General features: G+C 49.7%; 1 protein-coding gene across 2 annotated transcripts in view; it reads right to left on the minus strand.

Annotated features, from left to right (window-relative positions):
• LEMD2 (LEM domain nuclear envelope protein 2) overlaps positions 1–2,251 on the minus strand; it is an 87,639-nt gene extending 85,388 nt beyond the window's left edge. The window contains exons 1-2 of one of the 2 annotated variants that reach the window (XM_069756597.1): positions 1,935–2,251; positions 808–1,721 (exon numbers count right to left, since the gene is read on the minus strand). In XM_069756597.1, coding sequence (XP_069612698.1) covers positions 808–1,721; positions 1,935–2,227 — 1,207 coding nt within the window. In that variant the 5' untranslated portion in view covers positions 2,228–2,251. Of the gene's footprint in view, positions 1–807 lie in introns of both variants that reach the window. The other variant, XM_069756596.1, reaches the window with a different exon arrangement.
• Between the last annotated feature and the right edge of the window lie 10,785 nt (positions 2,252–13,036).

Below are 13,036 nucleotides of genomic sequence, written 5' to 3' on the forward strand. Positions count from 1 at the left end.
GGAGTCCAAACTGGCAGTATAAAATGTGCTCAAAGGCCCCAAATAACAGCCTTAAGCTAGGTGCACACAATGCGGATTTTGCTGCGGGTCCGCAGTGTTTCCGAAGCTGTGGATCCGCAGCAGTTTCCCATGAGTTTACAGTACAATGTAAACCTATGGGAAACAAAAATCGCTGTACACATGCTGCGGAAAAAACGCGCAGAAACGCAGCGGTTTACATTCCGCAGCATGTCACTTCTTTCTGCGGATTCCGCAGCGGTTTTGCAGCTGCTCCAATAGAAAATCGCAGTTGTAAAACCACAGTGAAATGTGCAGAAAAACCGCGGTAAATCTGTAGCAAAAACGCAGCGTTTTTGCCCTGCAGATTTATCTAATCCGCTGCGGACTATTATACATGTGCACATAGCCTTAATGTTCCACTTGCTGTCTCCATTCTGCAGAAAGTGAAGTTTACTGGATATGCTAATTAGGCTGCTTGGCGCACCCTTCTGCCCCCTGGTTTGGCATTCCCCTGCCTACGTCAATGCTGACTGACCATAGCGGCTTACCTGGAGAAAGCAATGTCGGCAGAAAACACTCAGGCAAGTCAGTACTATCAATCACCAGTGACAGAGGCGAGGGCCTGCTAAAGCTGTGGGCAGAGCGATGCACCCAGTCTCTTGGCCACACCAAGGGTGCCCCGAGCTCCGTAATTAAATGGTGCTACATACCTTACATGGCTGTAAATTAAACATTCTGTAAATGAAAATTGCATGCAAGGAAACATGCTGGATACAAAACCGTGTTTCTTTCCACCACTGAACTTACCGCCATTGTCCTGTGATGTAGACAAGACGCCACTCTTAACAATTAGGATACCAGTGAAGACCAGAACCAGGATCACACACAGCACCCGCAACAGTCTTGACAGGTAAAACTCCAAATTTTTGGACCAAAGTGGTTTCAGATGTAAAGCATTTTCTTGCCGTAGGTCAAGAGGAGACTTGTGAGACACGGCATCAATAGCAGTCCTACTATTGGAGATATATGCACTTGTGTCTCTGCTGCGGTCACCTAAGCGTCTGGACCTCAGCTCATCAACTGGATAGCTATTAAAGCCAAGGATATCACTTGTGTACTTGTGAGATCCTAAAGACCTGCCGTCAGAAGATCCAAAGGACCTGCTCTCAGAGATGTCACTAGTATACCTCTGAGATCCTAAGGACCTGCCCTCAGGGTTGTCATTTGTATACCTGTGAGATCCTAAGGACCTGCCCTCAGGGTTGTCATTTGTATAACTGTGAGACCCTAAGGACCTTCTCTCAGGGATGTCACTTGCATACCTGTGAAATCCTAAGGACCTGCCCTCAGGGTTGTCACTTGTATACCCGTGAGACCCTAAGGACCTGCTCTCAGGGATGTCACTTGTATAACTGTGAGACCCTAAGGACCTGCTCTCAGGGATGTCACTTGTATAACTGTGAGACCCTAAGGACCTGCTCTCAGGGATGTCACTTGTATAACTGTGAGTCCCTAAGGACCTTCTCTCAGGGATGTCACTTGTGTACCTGTGAGATCCCAAGGACCTGCTCTCAGGGATGTCACTTGTGTACCTAATAGATCCAAACGAGCTGCTCTCCTGGATGTCACTGGTATATTGTGACCTGCTCTCAGGGATGTCACTTGTGTACCTGTGAGATCCTACGGACCTTCTCTCAGGGATGTCACTGGTATATTGTGACCTGCTCTCAGGGATGTCACTTCTGGGCCTGTTAGACCCTAAGGACCTGCTCTCCTGGATGTCGCTCGTGTGCCTGCTAGACCCTACGGACCTGCTGTCAGGGATGTCACTTGTGTACCCATGAGACCCTAAGGACCTGCTCTCAGGGATGTCACTTGTGTACCCATGAGACCCTAAGGACCTTCTCTCCTGGATGTCACTGGTATATTGTGACCTGCTCTCAGGGATGTCACTTCTGGGCCTGTTAGACCCTAAGGACCTGCTCTCCTGGATGTCGCTCGTGTGCCTGCTAGACCCTACGGACCTGCTGTCAGGGATGTCACCGTCCCCCTCGTCACTGTCACTTGGTGTCTCCTGGCGCCGGCTCCGCCTCCTGTTTTGCTCTTTCTTCGCCTCGGCACGTAACTTCACAAGCTTCTTCTCCAACACTTTGCGGGTGCCGTCTGTGATGGGCCCCGGTGTAAAGCCCAAAGCTATCAGATCTCTTCTCAGCTTTTCGTCGGACATCTTTCCAGCACGCTGCCTAACGTCACTTCCGGCACGCCATGAATGTATTATGTGCGCCCTGAGGCTGCGGGAGCCATGTTTGTTGAGGGCATCCGCCATCGAGTCAGTGTATGGTATAAAGCTGTAAGCAGAGATTCAGCCAGGTGTAATAATAATACATCTGTTCTGTGATGTATAGAGGATTTCATGCCTATTACCTCCTGGTAAGGAGTGGCTTTGGAGGAAATACTAATGGCGACTTTCTGCCAGACTCTCCCCATCTATGGCTCTGACTGTGATACTATGACGGTCATGCACCTAATGACCAGCTATCGGTCAGGTCCAGACACAGTGTGAAAACTTGTCCATTTCTGTCCTATTATCAAATGGATTTTCATCTGTCTGTCCCTGTTATGCTTGTATATAGTATCCATTTCAATTCAACAATGAAAAATGCTACAAAGCCACATACATTTTTCTATTAGGTGCAGTGGATCCTTTACAAATCAATAGGGATCTACTTTTCTTACTCGGACAAGAGCGTAATGGACGTGTCTGATCTGTACAATGGATCACAAGAGCGTTCGTTGTGGCATTTTTTGCATTGGGACATCAGGCCACAGTTCCTTCCATTGATCCGTGTGCTGTTCATGTGTGATCCGTTTGCCACATTCTCAGCTGAGAAGTAGTGATGGGCGAGTACTAAAATGCTCGGGTCGAGCAAGTTGGAATACTCGGGTACTCGACCCGGGCAATGAGCCCAATGTAAGTCTATGGGAGACCCGAGTATTTTTACCGCAATCCCCCCGGGGGTCCTTTTAGGGTCTAACAACAACTGAAAATGATGGAAACACTGCAGAAATGACACAGGGTCATCATGGGGGCCGACCCTGGAAGCATTTCTGACTAACAGGCAGTAGCGTAGCTACCGGGGGGGCAGAGGGTGCTGGCGCCCCAGGCCCGGTGCTAAGAGGGGGCCCACCCGAAGCTACGCTACTGTAACTGTTACCTTCTGTGGCTGTGCCGCTATTGGGCCCCAGAGCAGGCGGGGGCGCCCGATGCCAGCAGTGGGCCCCCCGCCTGTTATCGCAGGGTCAGCTGTACCGGCATTTAGCCGATACAACTGACTGCAATGATGAGGGAAAGAGTGCTGCGCTCCTTCCCCCATCATCCCGCTGTCAGCGTCTGACATCGGCGACGCTGACAGGGGGCGCGATGAGTCACTGCCCAGCGCCTGCTGTCAGGAGACGAGCGGGAGCTCAGAGCAGCGCAGGAACCAGGAAGAAGAGGTTAGTATTTATTTTTTTAAGAGGTGCTGCCTTATACTACAGAATATGTCTATGGGGGGTGCTGTCTTATACTACACGGTCTGCCTATGGGGGGTCTGCCTAATACTACAGGGTCTGCCTTATACTACAGGGTCTGCCTATTGGGGTATGCCTAATACTACAGAGTTTGCCTATGGGGGTGCTGCCTTATAGTGCAGGGTCTGCCTATGGGGGGGATCTGCCTTATACTACAGGGTTTGCCTAAGGGGGGTCTGCCTTATACTACAGGGTCTGCCTGTGGGGGGTCTGCCTAATACTACAGGGTCTGCCTATGGGGGTGCTGCCTTATAGTGCAGGGTCTGTCTATGGGGGTGCTGCCTTATAGTACAGGGTCTGCCTATGGGGGTGCTGCCTTATAGTACAGGGCCTGCCTATGGGGGTGCTGCCTTAAAATACAGAGTCTGCCTATGGGGGTGCTGCCTTATAGTACAGGGTCTGCCTATGGGGGTGCTGCCTTATAGTACAGGGCCTGCCTATGGGGGTGCTGCCTTAAAATACAGAGTCTGCCTATGGGGGTGCTGCCTTATAGTACAGGGTCTGCCTATGGGGGTGCTGCCTTATAGTACAGGGTCTGCCTATAGGGGTGCTGCCTTATACTACAGGGTCTGCCTATAGGGGTGCTACTTTAAACTACAGGGTCTGCCTATAGGGGTGCTGCTTTATACTACAGGGTCTGACTGCAGGGTGCTATCTTGTCCTATAGAGTCTGCCTATGGGGAGTGCATTATACTATATTGAGGACTATCTGGTACATTATACTGTTTTGAGGACTATCTGGTCCATTATACTATATTGAGGACAATCTGGTGCATTATACTATATGGAGGCCATCTAGAGGGGCATCATACAGTATGGGGATTACAGTGTTGGAGCCATCAAACAGTTTGGAGCCTACTAAGGGGTCAGTATACTGTGTATAAGAGAGCATGATACTGTGTATAGGGGAGCTGTACAGGGGGAGACTCGGGACATTATTAAATGTAAAGCGGGCACTTATTGTTATAGGGGAACTCAGGTTACTGTGACTATCAAAGGGGCACACTGGGCAATATTACTTTCTAGGGGGCAAAATGTGGGCACTGTTTTCTAGGGCACTTGCACCCGGCATTACTATATTATAGATGGGTGCCTTAGAATTTAGAGGGCACACAGAACCACACAGCAGGTGAAGTAATAGGGACACATTCGGCAGCAGCTGCTCAGTATTGGGGTATCAGGTGCAGTAATAGGGTCACAGACAGCAGCAGCAGCTCAGTATTGGGGAATCAGGTGCAGTAATAAGGACACATACAGCAGCAGCGGCTCAGTATTGGGATATCAGGGCAGTAATAGGGACACATACGGCAGCAGCAGCTCAGTATTGGGGTATCAGGGGCAGTAATAGGGACACATACGGCAGCAGCGGGCCAGTATTGGGGTATCAGGGGCAGTAATATGGACACATACGGCAGCAGCGGGTCAGTATTGGGGTATCAGGGGCAGTAATAGGGACACATACGGAAGCAGCGGCTCAGTATTGGGATATCAGGTGCAGTAATAGGGACACATATGGCAGCAGCGGCTCAGTATTGGGGTATCAGGTGTAGTAATAGGGACACATATGGCAGCAGAGGCTCAGTATCGGGGTATCAGGTGTAGTAATAGGGACACATACGGCAGCAGCGGCTCAGTATTGGGGTATCAGGGGCAGTAATAGGGACACATATGGCAGCAGCGGCTCAATATTGGGGTATCAGGGGCAGTAATAGGGACACATACGGCAGGAGCTCAGTATTGGGGTATCAGGTGCAGTAATAGGGACACATATGGCAGCAGCGGCTCAGTATTGGGGTATCAGGTGTAGTAATAGGGACACATACGGCAGCAGCGGCTCAGTATTGGGGTATCAGGGGCAGTAATAGGGACACATATGGCAGCAGCGGCTCAGTATTGGGGTATCAGGTGGAGTAATAAGGACATATACGGCAGCAGCAGCAGCTCAGTATTGGGGTATCAGGGGCAGTAATAGGGTCACATACGACAGCAGCGGCTCAGTATTGGGGTATCAGGGGCAGTAATAGGGACACATACGGCAGCAGCAGCTCAATATTGAGGTATCAGGTGCAGTAATAGGGTCACATACGGCAGCAGCGGTTCAGTATTGGGGTATCAGGTGCAGTAATAGGGACACATATGGCAGCAGCAGCTCAGTGTTGGGGTATCAGGAGCAGTAATAGGGACACATACGGCAGCAGCTGCTCAGTATTGGGGTATCAGGTTCAGTAATAGGGACACATACAGCAGCAGCTGCTCAGTATTGGGGTATCAGGTTCAGTAATAGGGACACATATGGCAGCAGCGGCTCAGTATTGGGGTATCAGGTGTAGTAATAGGGACACATACGGCAGCAGCGGCTCAGTATTGGGGTATCAGGGGCAGTAATAGGGACACATATGGCAGCAGCGGCTCAGTATTGGGGTATCAGGTGGAGTAATAAGGACATATACGGCAGCAGCAGCAGCTCAGTATTGGGGTATCAGGGGCAGTAATAGGGTCACATACGACAGCAGCGGCTCAGTATTGGGGTATCAGGGGCAGTAATAGGGACACATACGGCAGCAGCAGCTCAATATTGAGGTATCAGGTGCAGTAATAGGGTCACATACGGCAGCAGCGGTTCAGTATTGGGGTATCAGGTGCAGTAATAGGGACACATATGGCAGCAGCAGCTCAGTGTTGGGGTATCAGGAGCAGTAATAGGGACACATACGGCAGCAGCTGCTCAGTATTGGGGTATCAGGTTCAGTAATAGGGACACATACGGCAGCAGCGGCTCAGTATTGGGGTATCAGGTGCAGTAATAGGGTCACATACGGCAGCAGCGGCTCAGTATTGGGGTATCAGCAGGATGAGGAGTTTGTGCAGGTTGGGAATAGATGGTGATGGGCTGGAATATGAGAAGTGAAACGGGTCTTATTTGTATTCTCTGCAGCCGAGTCATTGCTGGAAGAAGTTGTCATGCCAGTCTGGGCCAGATAAAAAGACGGGAAAAGTGACGACTCCATCATAAAGAACGTCAGCGGTAAGACATCTGTAACTGTGCTGTGATCTATGTTCTGTAGGGCTGGTATCTACCACTGACCATATGGCGGTAATATCCATATTGATCTTTATATAGAGATTATCTTCAGTAATAGCGCGGTCACCTGCTTAGGTTCTCCTCCACTATTAGGCCGGCGTCACACTAGCGAGTTTTACGGACGTATGAGCGCATAAAATACGTCCGTAAAACACGCATTACACACGGCCCAATTATTCTCTATGCCCCAGCTCCTATCTGCCGTATTTTACTGATCCGTATTATACGGCTTTCTACGGCCGTAGAAAATCGCAGCGTGCTGCGTTTGTCACCGTATTGCTCAAAAAAATTGCCAATGAAAGCCTATGGAAGCCAGAAAAATACGGATTACACACGGACCAGCAGTGTGACTTGCGAGAAATAGGCAGCGGTGTTAGAGAGAAAAGCCGGCAATTCAGCGCAGTGTACAGTAAAAACACACTGACAGTTTACAATAGAATAGGTAGAATAAATGTGGACACATATAATAGGTATATCTAATATATAAAGCTGAATGTGTGTGTGTATGTGTGTGTGTATGTATGTGTGTATGTATGTATGTCCGGGATTGGCATCTGCACCGTCGCAGCTACAGCCACAAAATTTTGCACAGTCACACGTCTGGACCCCGAGAGCGTCATAGGCTATGTTGTGAGGCGAAATTTTAACCCCGCGCGTTCCAATTCACCAAACAATTTTGCCCCTATCTACATAATGGGGAAAAAAGTGAAAGGAAAAGTGTTGGAGGCGTCGCAGCTACAGCCACAAAATTTTGCACAGTCACACATCTGGACCCTGAGAGCGTCATAGGCTATGTTGTGAGGTGAAATTTTAACCCCGTGCTTTCCAATTCACCAAACAATTTTGCCCCTATCTTTATAATGGGGAAAAAGTGAAAGGAAAAGTGTTGGAGGCGTCGCAGCTACAGCCACAAAATTTTGCACAGTCACACGTCTGGACCCCGAGAGCGTCATAGGCTATGTTGTGAGGTGAAATTTTAACCCCGCGCTTTCCAATTCACCAAACAATTTTGCCCCTATCTACATAATGGGAAAAAATGAAAGGAAAAGTGTAGGAGGCAAATTGACAGCTGCCAGATGTGAACAAGGGGACTTAAAGAATGAGAGCTATGGCGCCAAAGAGTATATACCGTACAGTTGCTAAGGTGGGGCCCCGACATGGGATACTCACCACACACGGGGATATGAACACACACACAAAATGCGCCACACACTACCACGTGCTTGAACACATATTACCCTCAGCACACATTTCACCACACATACACCAACCTCGCCACATAAAAGTCGAAACACAAAAGTCGCCGCTCAAAACTCGCCACGCGCAGAACTCGCCACATGCAAAAACTAAGCTCTTGCAAAACTCGCCACAAGTGCAAAACTCACCTCATGGAAAACTCGCCACATGCAAAACTTGCACACGCGGAAAAATTGCCACATGCACGAAAGTTGCAACACATGCAAAATTTGCCTCACACAAAACTTGCACATACTCAAAAGGCACCACACATAAAACTCGCCACGCGCAAAACTCGCCATGCGCAAAACTTGCTGCACATAACTTGCTACACTAACCTGTCACATGCAACTCTACACACAAAAAGTTGCTACACGCATGTTGCCACACAAAACTCATCTCACAAAAGTCGCTACATGCATGTCGCCACACGCAACTCAACACACACAACTTGACAAACGAAACTTGCCCTAAAACACACACAAGTCTGGTATTATCCTTCAAAAATAAAAATCTGATTACTAAGCAGACAAACTACAACAAATGTACCATATAGGAAATACGGCAGCTGTCAGTCACATGACCTGTCTATTATGTGTATGTGTGAGCTAATATATACTGCCAGGGGGAGGGCTTCCTGTTGGCTGGGGATTTATCAGGCTGCCAATTTAGCGTACAAATACTGAGGTAAAAATACTGAGCAAATAATGTGTGAACGAGGTCTAATACAGGAGGAGATGACACACAGGTATATACTATACACAGGGGAGATGACACACAGATATATATTATATACAGGAGAGATGACACACAGGTATATACTATATAGAGGAGGAGATGACATACAGGTACATATATATATACAGGAGGAGATGACATACAGGTATATACTATATACAGGAGGAGATGACACACAGTGTGATGTAGCGATGTCCTTGCTGTGCAGTGAATAGGCAGTGACCCATATAAAGTTCAAACAAAGTCTTGTTTATTTCATAGCATACTCACAAACAGGGAAAGAAAGCAAATAAGTCCTTCGGTATGCAGCCGGGAAAAAATAACAACAGTCCACAGTCCGCTGCCGTGAGCGTATTACACCCCCCATGTACGCTGGGGTGTCTGGCTTTTCAGGCTCTGCTTGGCCCGTGTTTCTCCACACGGAAGGAGCTCTGCACAAGCCTCCTCCTAGGTCTGACTCCCAGACCAGACTGACACACCCAAACTCTCTTGCTGGGGTTTTTTCTATCCTCCAGATTCTATGGCCATGGGCCACTATAAGATCTGGGCTGGAGGAAACGGGCCGGCCCCACTACCATCCTGCAGTCCGTTTCAAAATAAAAGCCTATACCAGGTTTTCCTGAATAAATTTTGGGACAAATAACTTGACCCAGTTCACACTTACTTTTATTCTTCCCTGTGTCTCACAGGCAACCTGCTGTGAGCACAGGGCACTCCAGCGGATCTAATATGCTTCCAAGTACATCCTGGGGGACACATAGCGACCCTCGCATATGACACCGGTCACTGCCTCACATACCCTCCCCCCTCTGTTCAGACTTGTGGGGTTGAACATTTGTCAGCATACATGGTGCCCGTGACAGGGCATCTGCATTTCCCTGTGATTTCCCAGTTCGACGTTCCACAGAGAAGCTGAAATTTTGTAGTGACAAGAACCATCTGGTGACTCGGGCATTCCTTTCCTTTGCATTTCTCATCCAGACAAGGGGTGAATGGTCTGTTACCAACCGAAACTGATGCCCGAGCAAATAGTAGCGTAGGGACTCCAAGGCCCATTTGATCGCCAAGCACTCCTCCTCCACTACGCTATAATTTTTCTCTGCCGGGGTCAGTTTCCTGCTTAAATAGGTGACTGGATGCTCATCCCCGTTCACCTCTTGCGACAGCACCGCTCCTAAGCCTACCTCTGAGGCATCGGTTTGCACAATAAAGGTTTTCTTGAAGTCGGGGCTGATGAGGACCGGCTGTCCACACAACGCCGACTTCAGGGACTGGAACGCTTCCTCTGCTTGAGGATTCCACTTGACCATCACCGTTTTCTTCCCTTTTAAAAGGTCCGTTAGGGAAGCCGATTTACCAGCAAAATTGGGTATAAACCGACGGTAATACCCAATGATACCAAGGAATGCCCTCACTTGTTTGAAACTTAAGGGCTTGGGCCAGTTTTGAATGGCCTCAATTTTGTTCACTTGAGGTTTGATAACCCCCCGGCCGATCACGTATCCCAAGTACCGGGCTTCCGTGAGACCTATCGCACATTTCTTTGGGTTTGCTGTTAACCCTGCGGCTCTAAGAGACTCTAGCACTGCTTGTACCTGGGACAGATGGGTATCCCAGTCGGTACTAAAGATGACTATGTCATCCAAATAGGCCGATGCGTAATCTCTATGTGGTGCTAACACAATGTCCATCAGCCTCTGGAATGTGGCCGGAGCCCCATGTAACCCAAAAGGTAAGACAATGTATTGAAAGAGACCCTCTGGGGTTATAAAAGCAGTCTTTTCCTTCGCTGACTCTGTTAAGGGAACCTGCCAGTAACCTTTCGTGAGATCCAGCGTGGTGAAGTACTGGGCCTTCCCCAGTCTCTCAATTAGCTCGTCCACCCGTGGCATGGGATACAGGTCAAATTTTGACACTTCATTTAACTTCCTAAAGTCATTACAGAAGCGTAATGACCCATCAGGTTTTGGTATAAGTACAATGGGGCTAGCCCACTCACTTTGGGACTCCTCAATGACTCCCAACTGAAGCATTTGCTTTACCTCGGCCGCGATGGCTTGCCTTCGGGCTTCTGGCACTCGGTACGGTTTCATCCGCACCTTTACCCGGGGCTCAGTGACAATGTCATGCTGAATCACTGAGGTTCGCCCCGGCAGCTCTGAGAATACATCCATATTCTGCTGTACCAAAGCTCGAGCCTCCCGCCGCTGCTGTTTTGTGAGAGCATCATTGACCTTTACCTCACACCTGGCTGTGTCCTTGGCCAGGGCCAGAGGGACCTCCGATTGTATGACCGTAGTTGCATCTGTGACCAAACATTCTCGGTCCTTCCAGGCCTTTAGCAGGTTTACATGGTACAACTGCTCGGGTTTTCTTCTCCCGGGTTGGTACACTTTGTAATTCACTTCCCCCACCTTTCCCCGTATCTCATACGGCCCTTGCCACTTGGCCATGAGTTTACTCTCTGGGGTGGGCACTAGTACCAACACCCGGTCTCCTTCTTTAAAGGACCTGACCGTGGCCCTTTTATTATAGGTACGGCTCTGAGCGGCCTGGGCATCCAACAGATGCTCCTTTACGATGGGTTGCACGACTGCAATCCGATCCTGCATACTTGCCACATACTCGATAACACTCTTATGTGGAGTGGGCTCCTGTTCCCATGTCTCTTTGGCTACATCCAGCAGCCCCCTCGGGTGCCTGCCATACAATAGCTCAAATGGGGAGAACCCCGTGGACGCCTGCGGTACCTCGCGTATGGCGAACATTAAATATGGCAACAACATATCCCAATCCTTCCCATCCTTGGTGACCACCTTTTTGAGCATGGCCTTGAGGGTCTTATTAAACCTCTCGACCAACCCATCGGTTTGTGGATGGTACACTGACGTACGCAACTGTTTAATTTGGAGCTATTTACATAGCTCCCTAGTCACTTTAGACATAAAAGGGGTTCCCTGATCTGTAAGGATCTCCTTGGGGAGCCCAAGACGACAAAACATGGCAAACAGTTCACGGGCTATTAGTTTAGCCGAAGTGTGCCGGAGCGGTATCGCCTCTGGATACCTGGTGGCGTAGTCTACGACTACTAATATGTGCTGATGGCCCCGGGCGGATTTTACTATTGGTCCCACCAGATCCATCGCTATCCGCTCAAAGGGTACTTCTATGATGGGCAGAGGTACTAACGGACTCCGGTAGTTCGTGGTGGGTGAGGTTAGTTGACACTCAGGACATGTGTCACAGTACTTTGTAACCTCAGCGTAGACACCAGGCCAAAAGAACCTCTGTAATATGCGCTCTAACGTCTTTTTGGCCCCCAAGTGCCCCCCCAACATGTGAGTGTGAGCCATGTCGAGCACCGCCCGACAATAGGGTTGGGGCACTACCAGTTGTTCCACCACCTCATCCCGGATTTTATCAACCCTGTACAGTAACTCCTGGATAACCGCCATCCGGGGAAATTCCTTTTCTGCACCAGGTTGTTGTGCCACCCCATTTACCTCGATTACTCTTTCCCTTGCCCGGGTCAGAGTGGGATCCTGGAGCTGGGCAGTTCCAAACTTACCAGGTGACACCTCCAGCTCATGAATTGGTGGATTCTCTTCCACTTCCCCTGCCAATACCTCTAGGGGAAACCTATCAGGATTACACACTGTCCCTATCGTGGCGACCCCTACGGCAGGTGTCCCTGACTCGGGATCTTCGGGTTCTGCACCCGGAATGCTTTTTACCCTGAGAGGGTTAACTCTGGTCTCCCAGAGGGACCAGAACAATGGTAAGTCTCTACCCATCACAGTCCCATATGGAAGAGTTTTTACCACTCCCACCACATGTTTTATCTCTCCACATGGGGTGGAGAACGTGACCTCCGCAGTCGGGTACTCTCGGAGGTCCCCATGTATGCACACTACCCCCACCTTTCGTCCATTAGGACTGTCCCCAGCAACCAGGGACCCGTGTACCAGGGTCACCAGGCTCCCCGAGTCCAAGAGAGCATCTGTCTGGTACCCGTTAACGAGCACTCTGCACAGCTGAGGTTCGGTACCGGCAGGGTCTGTAGTGGCAATGCAGACTGGCTGGGCATACATAGACACGCGGCGGGTATACCCGCAGTCCATGGGTTCTGTTGTTAGGGGACAATTAGCAACCACATGTCCAGGTTCTTGGCACCGCCAACACGTAACGACTGTGGCACGAGGTAACCTTGGAGCCAGTTTAGGGGACACAGGTCTGTGGTCACTCTCTTTCCGAGACAACCCCTCAGCACGGACTCGGTCCGGTCATGTCCCAGTGGAGGGCCGAGGACTTTTCTCAGACTCCTGAGCTGGCGGAGCCTTACGTGACAGCCGAAGCGGAGCAGTGTCCCGTATAAAGTCCTGGGTGGCCTTATATCGCTCTATCAGGCCT

The sequence above is a fragment of the Ranitomeya imitator genome, chromosome 3, assembly GCF_032444005.1.
Source record: "Ranitomeya imitator isolate aRanImi1 chromosome 3, aRanImi1.pri, whole genome shotgun sequence".
NCBI classification, from domain to species: Eukaryota; Metazoa; Chordata; class Amphibia; order Anura; family Dendrobatidae; genus Ranitomeya; species Ranitomeya imitator.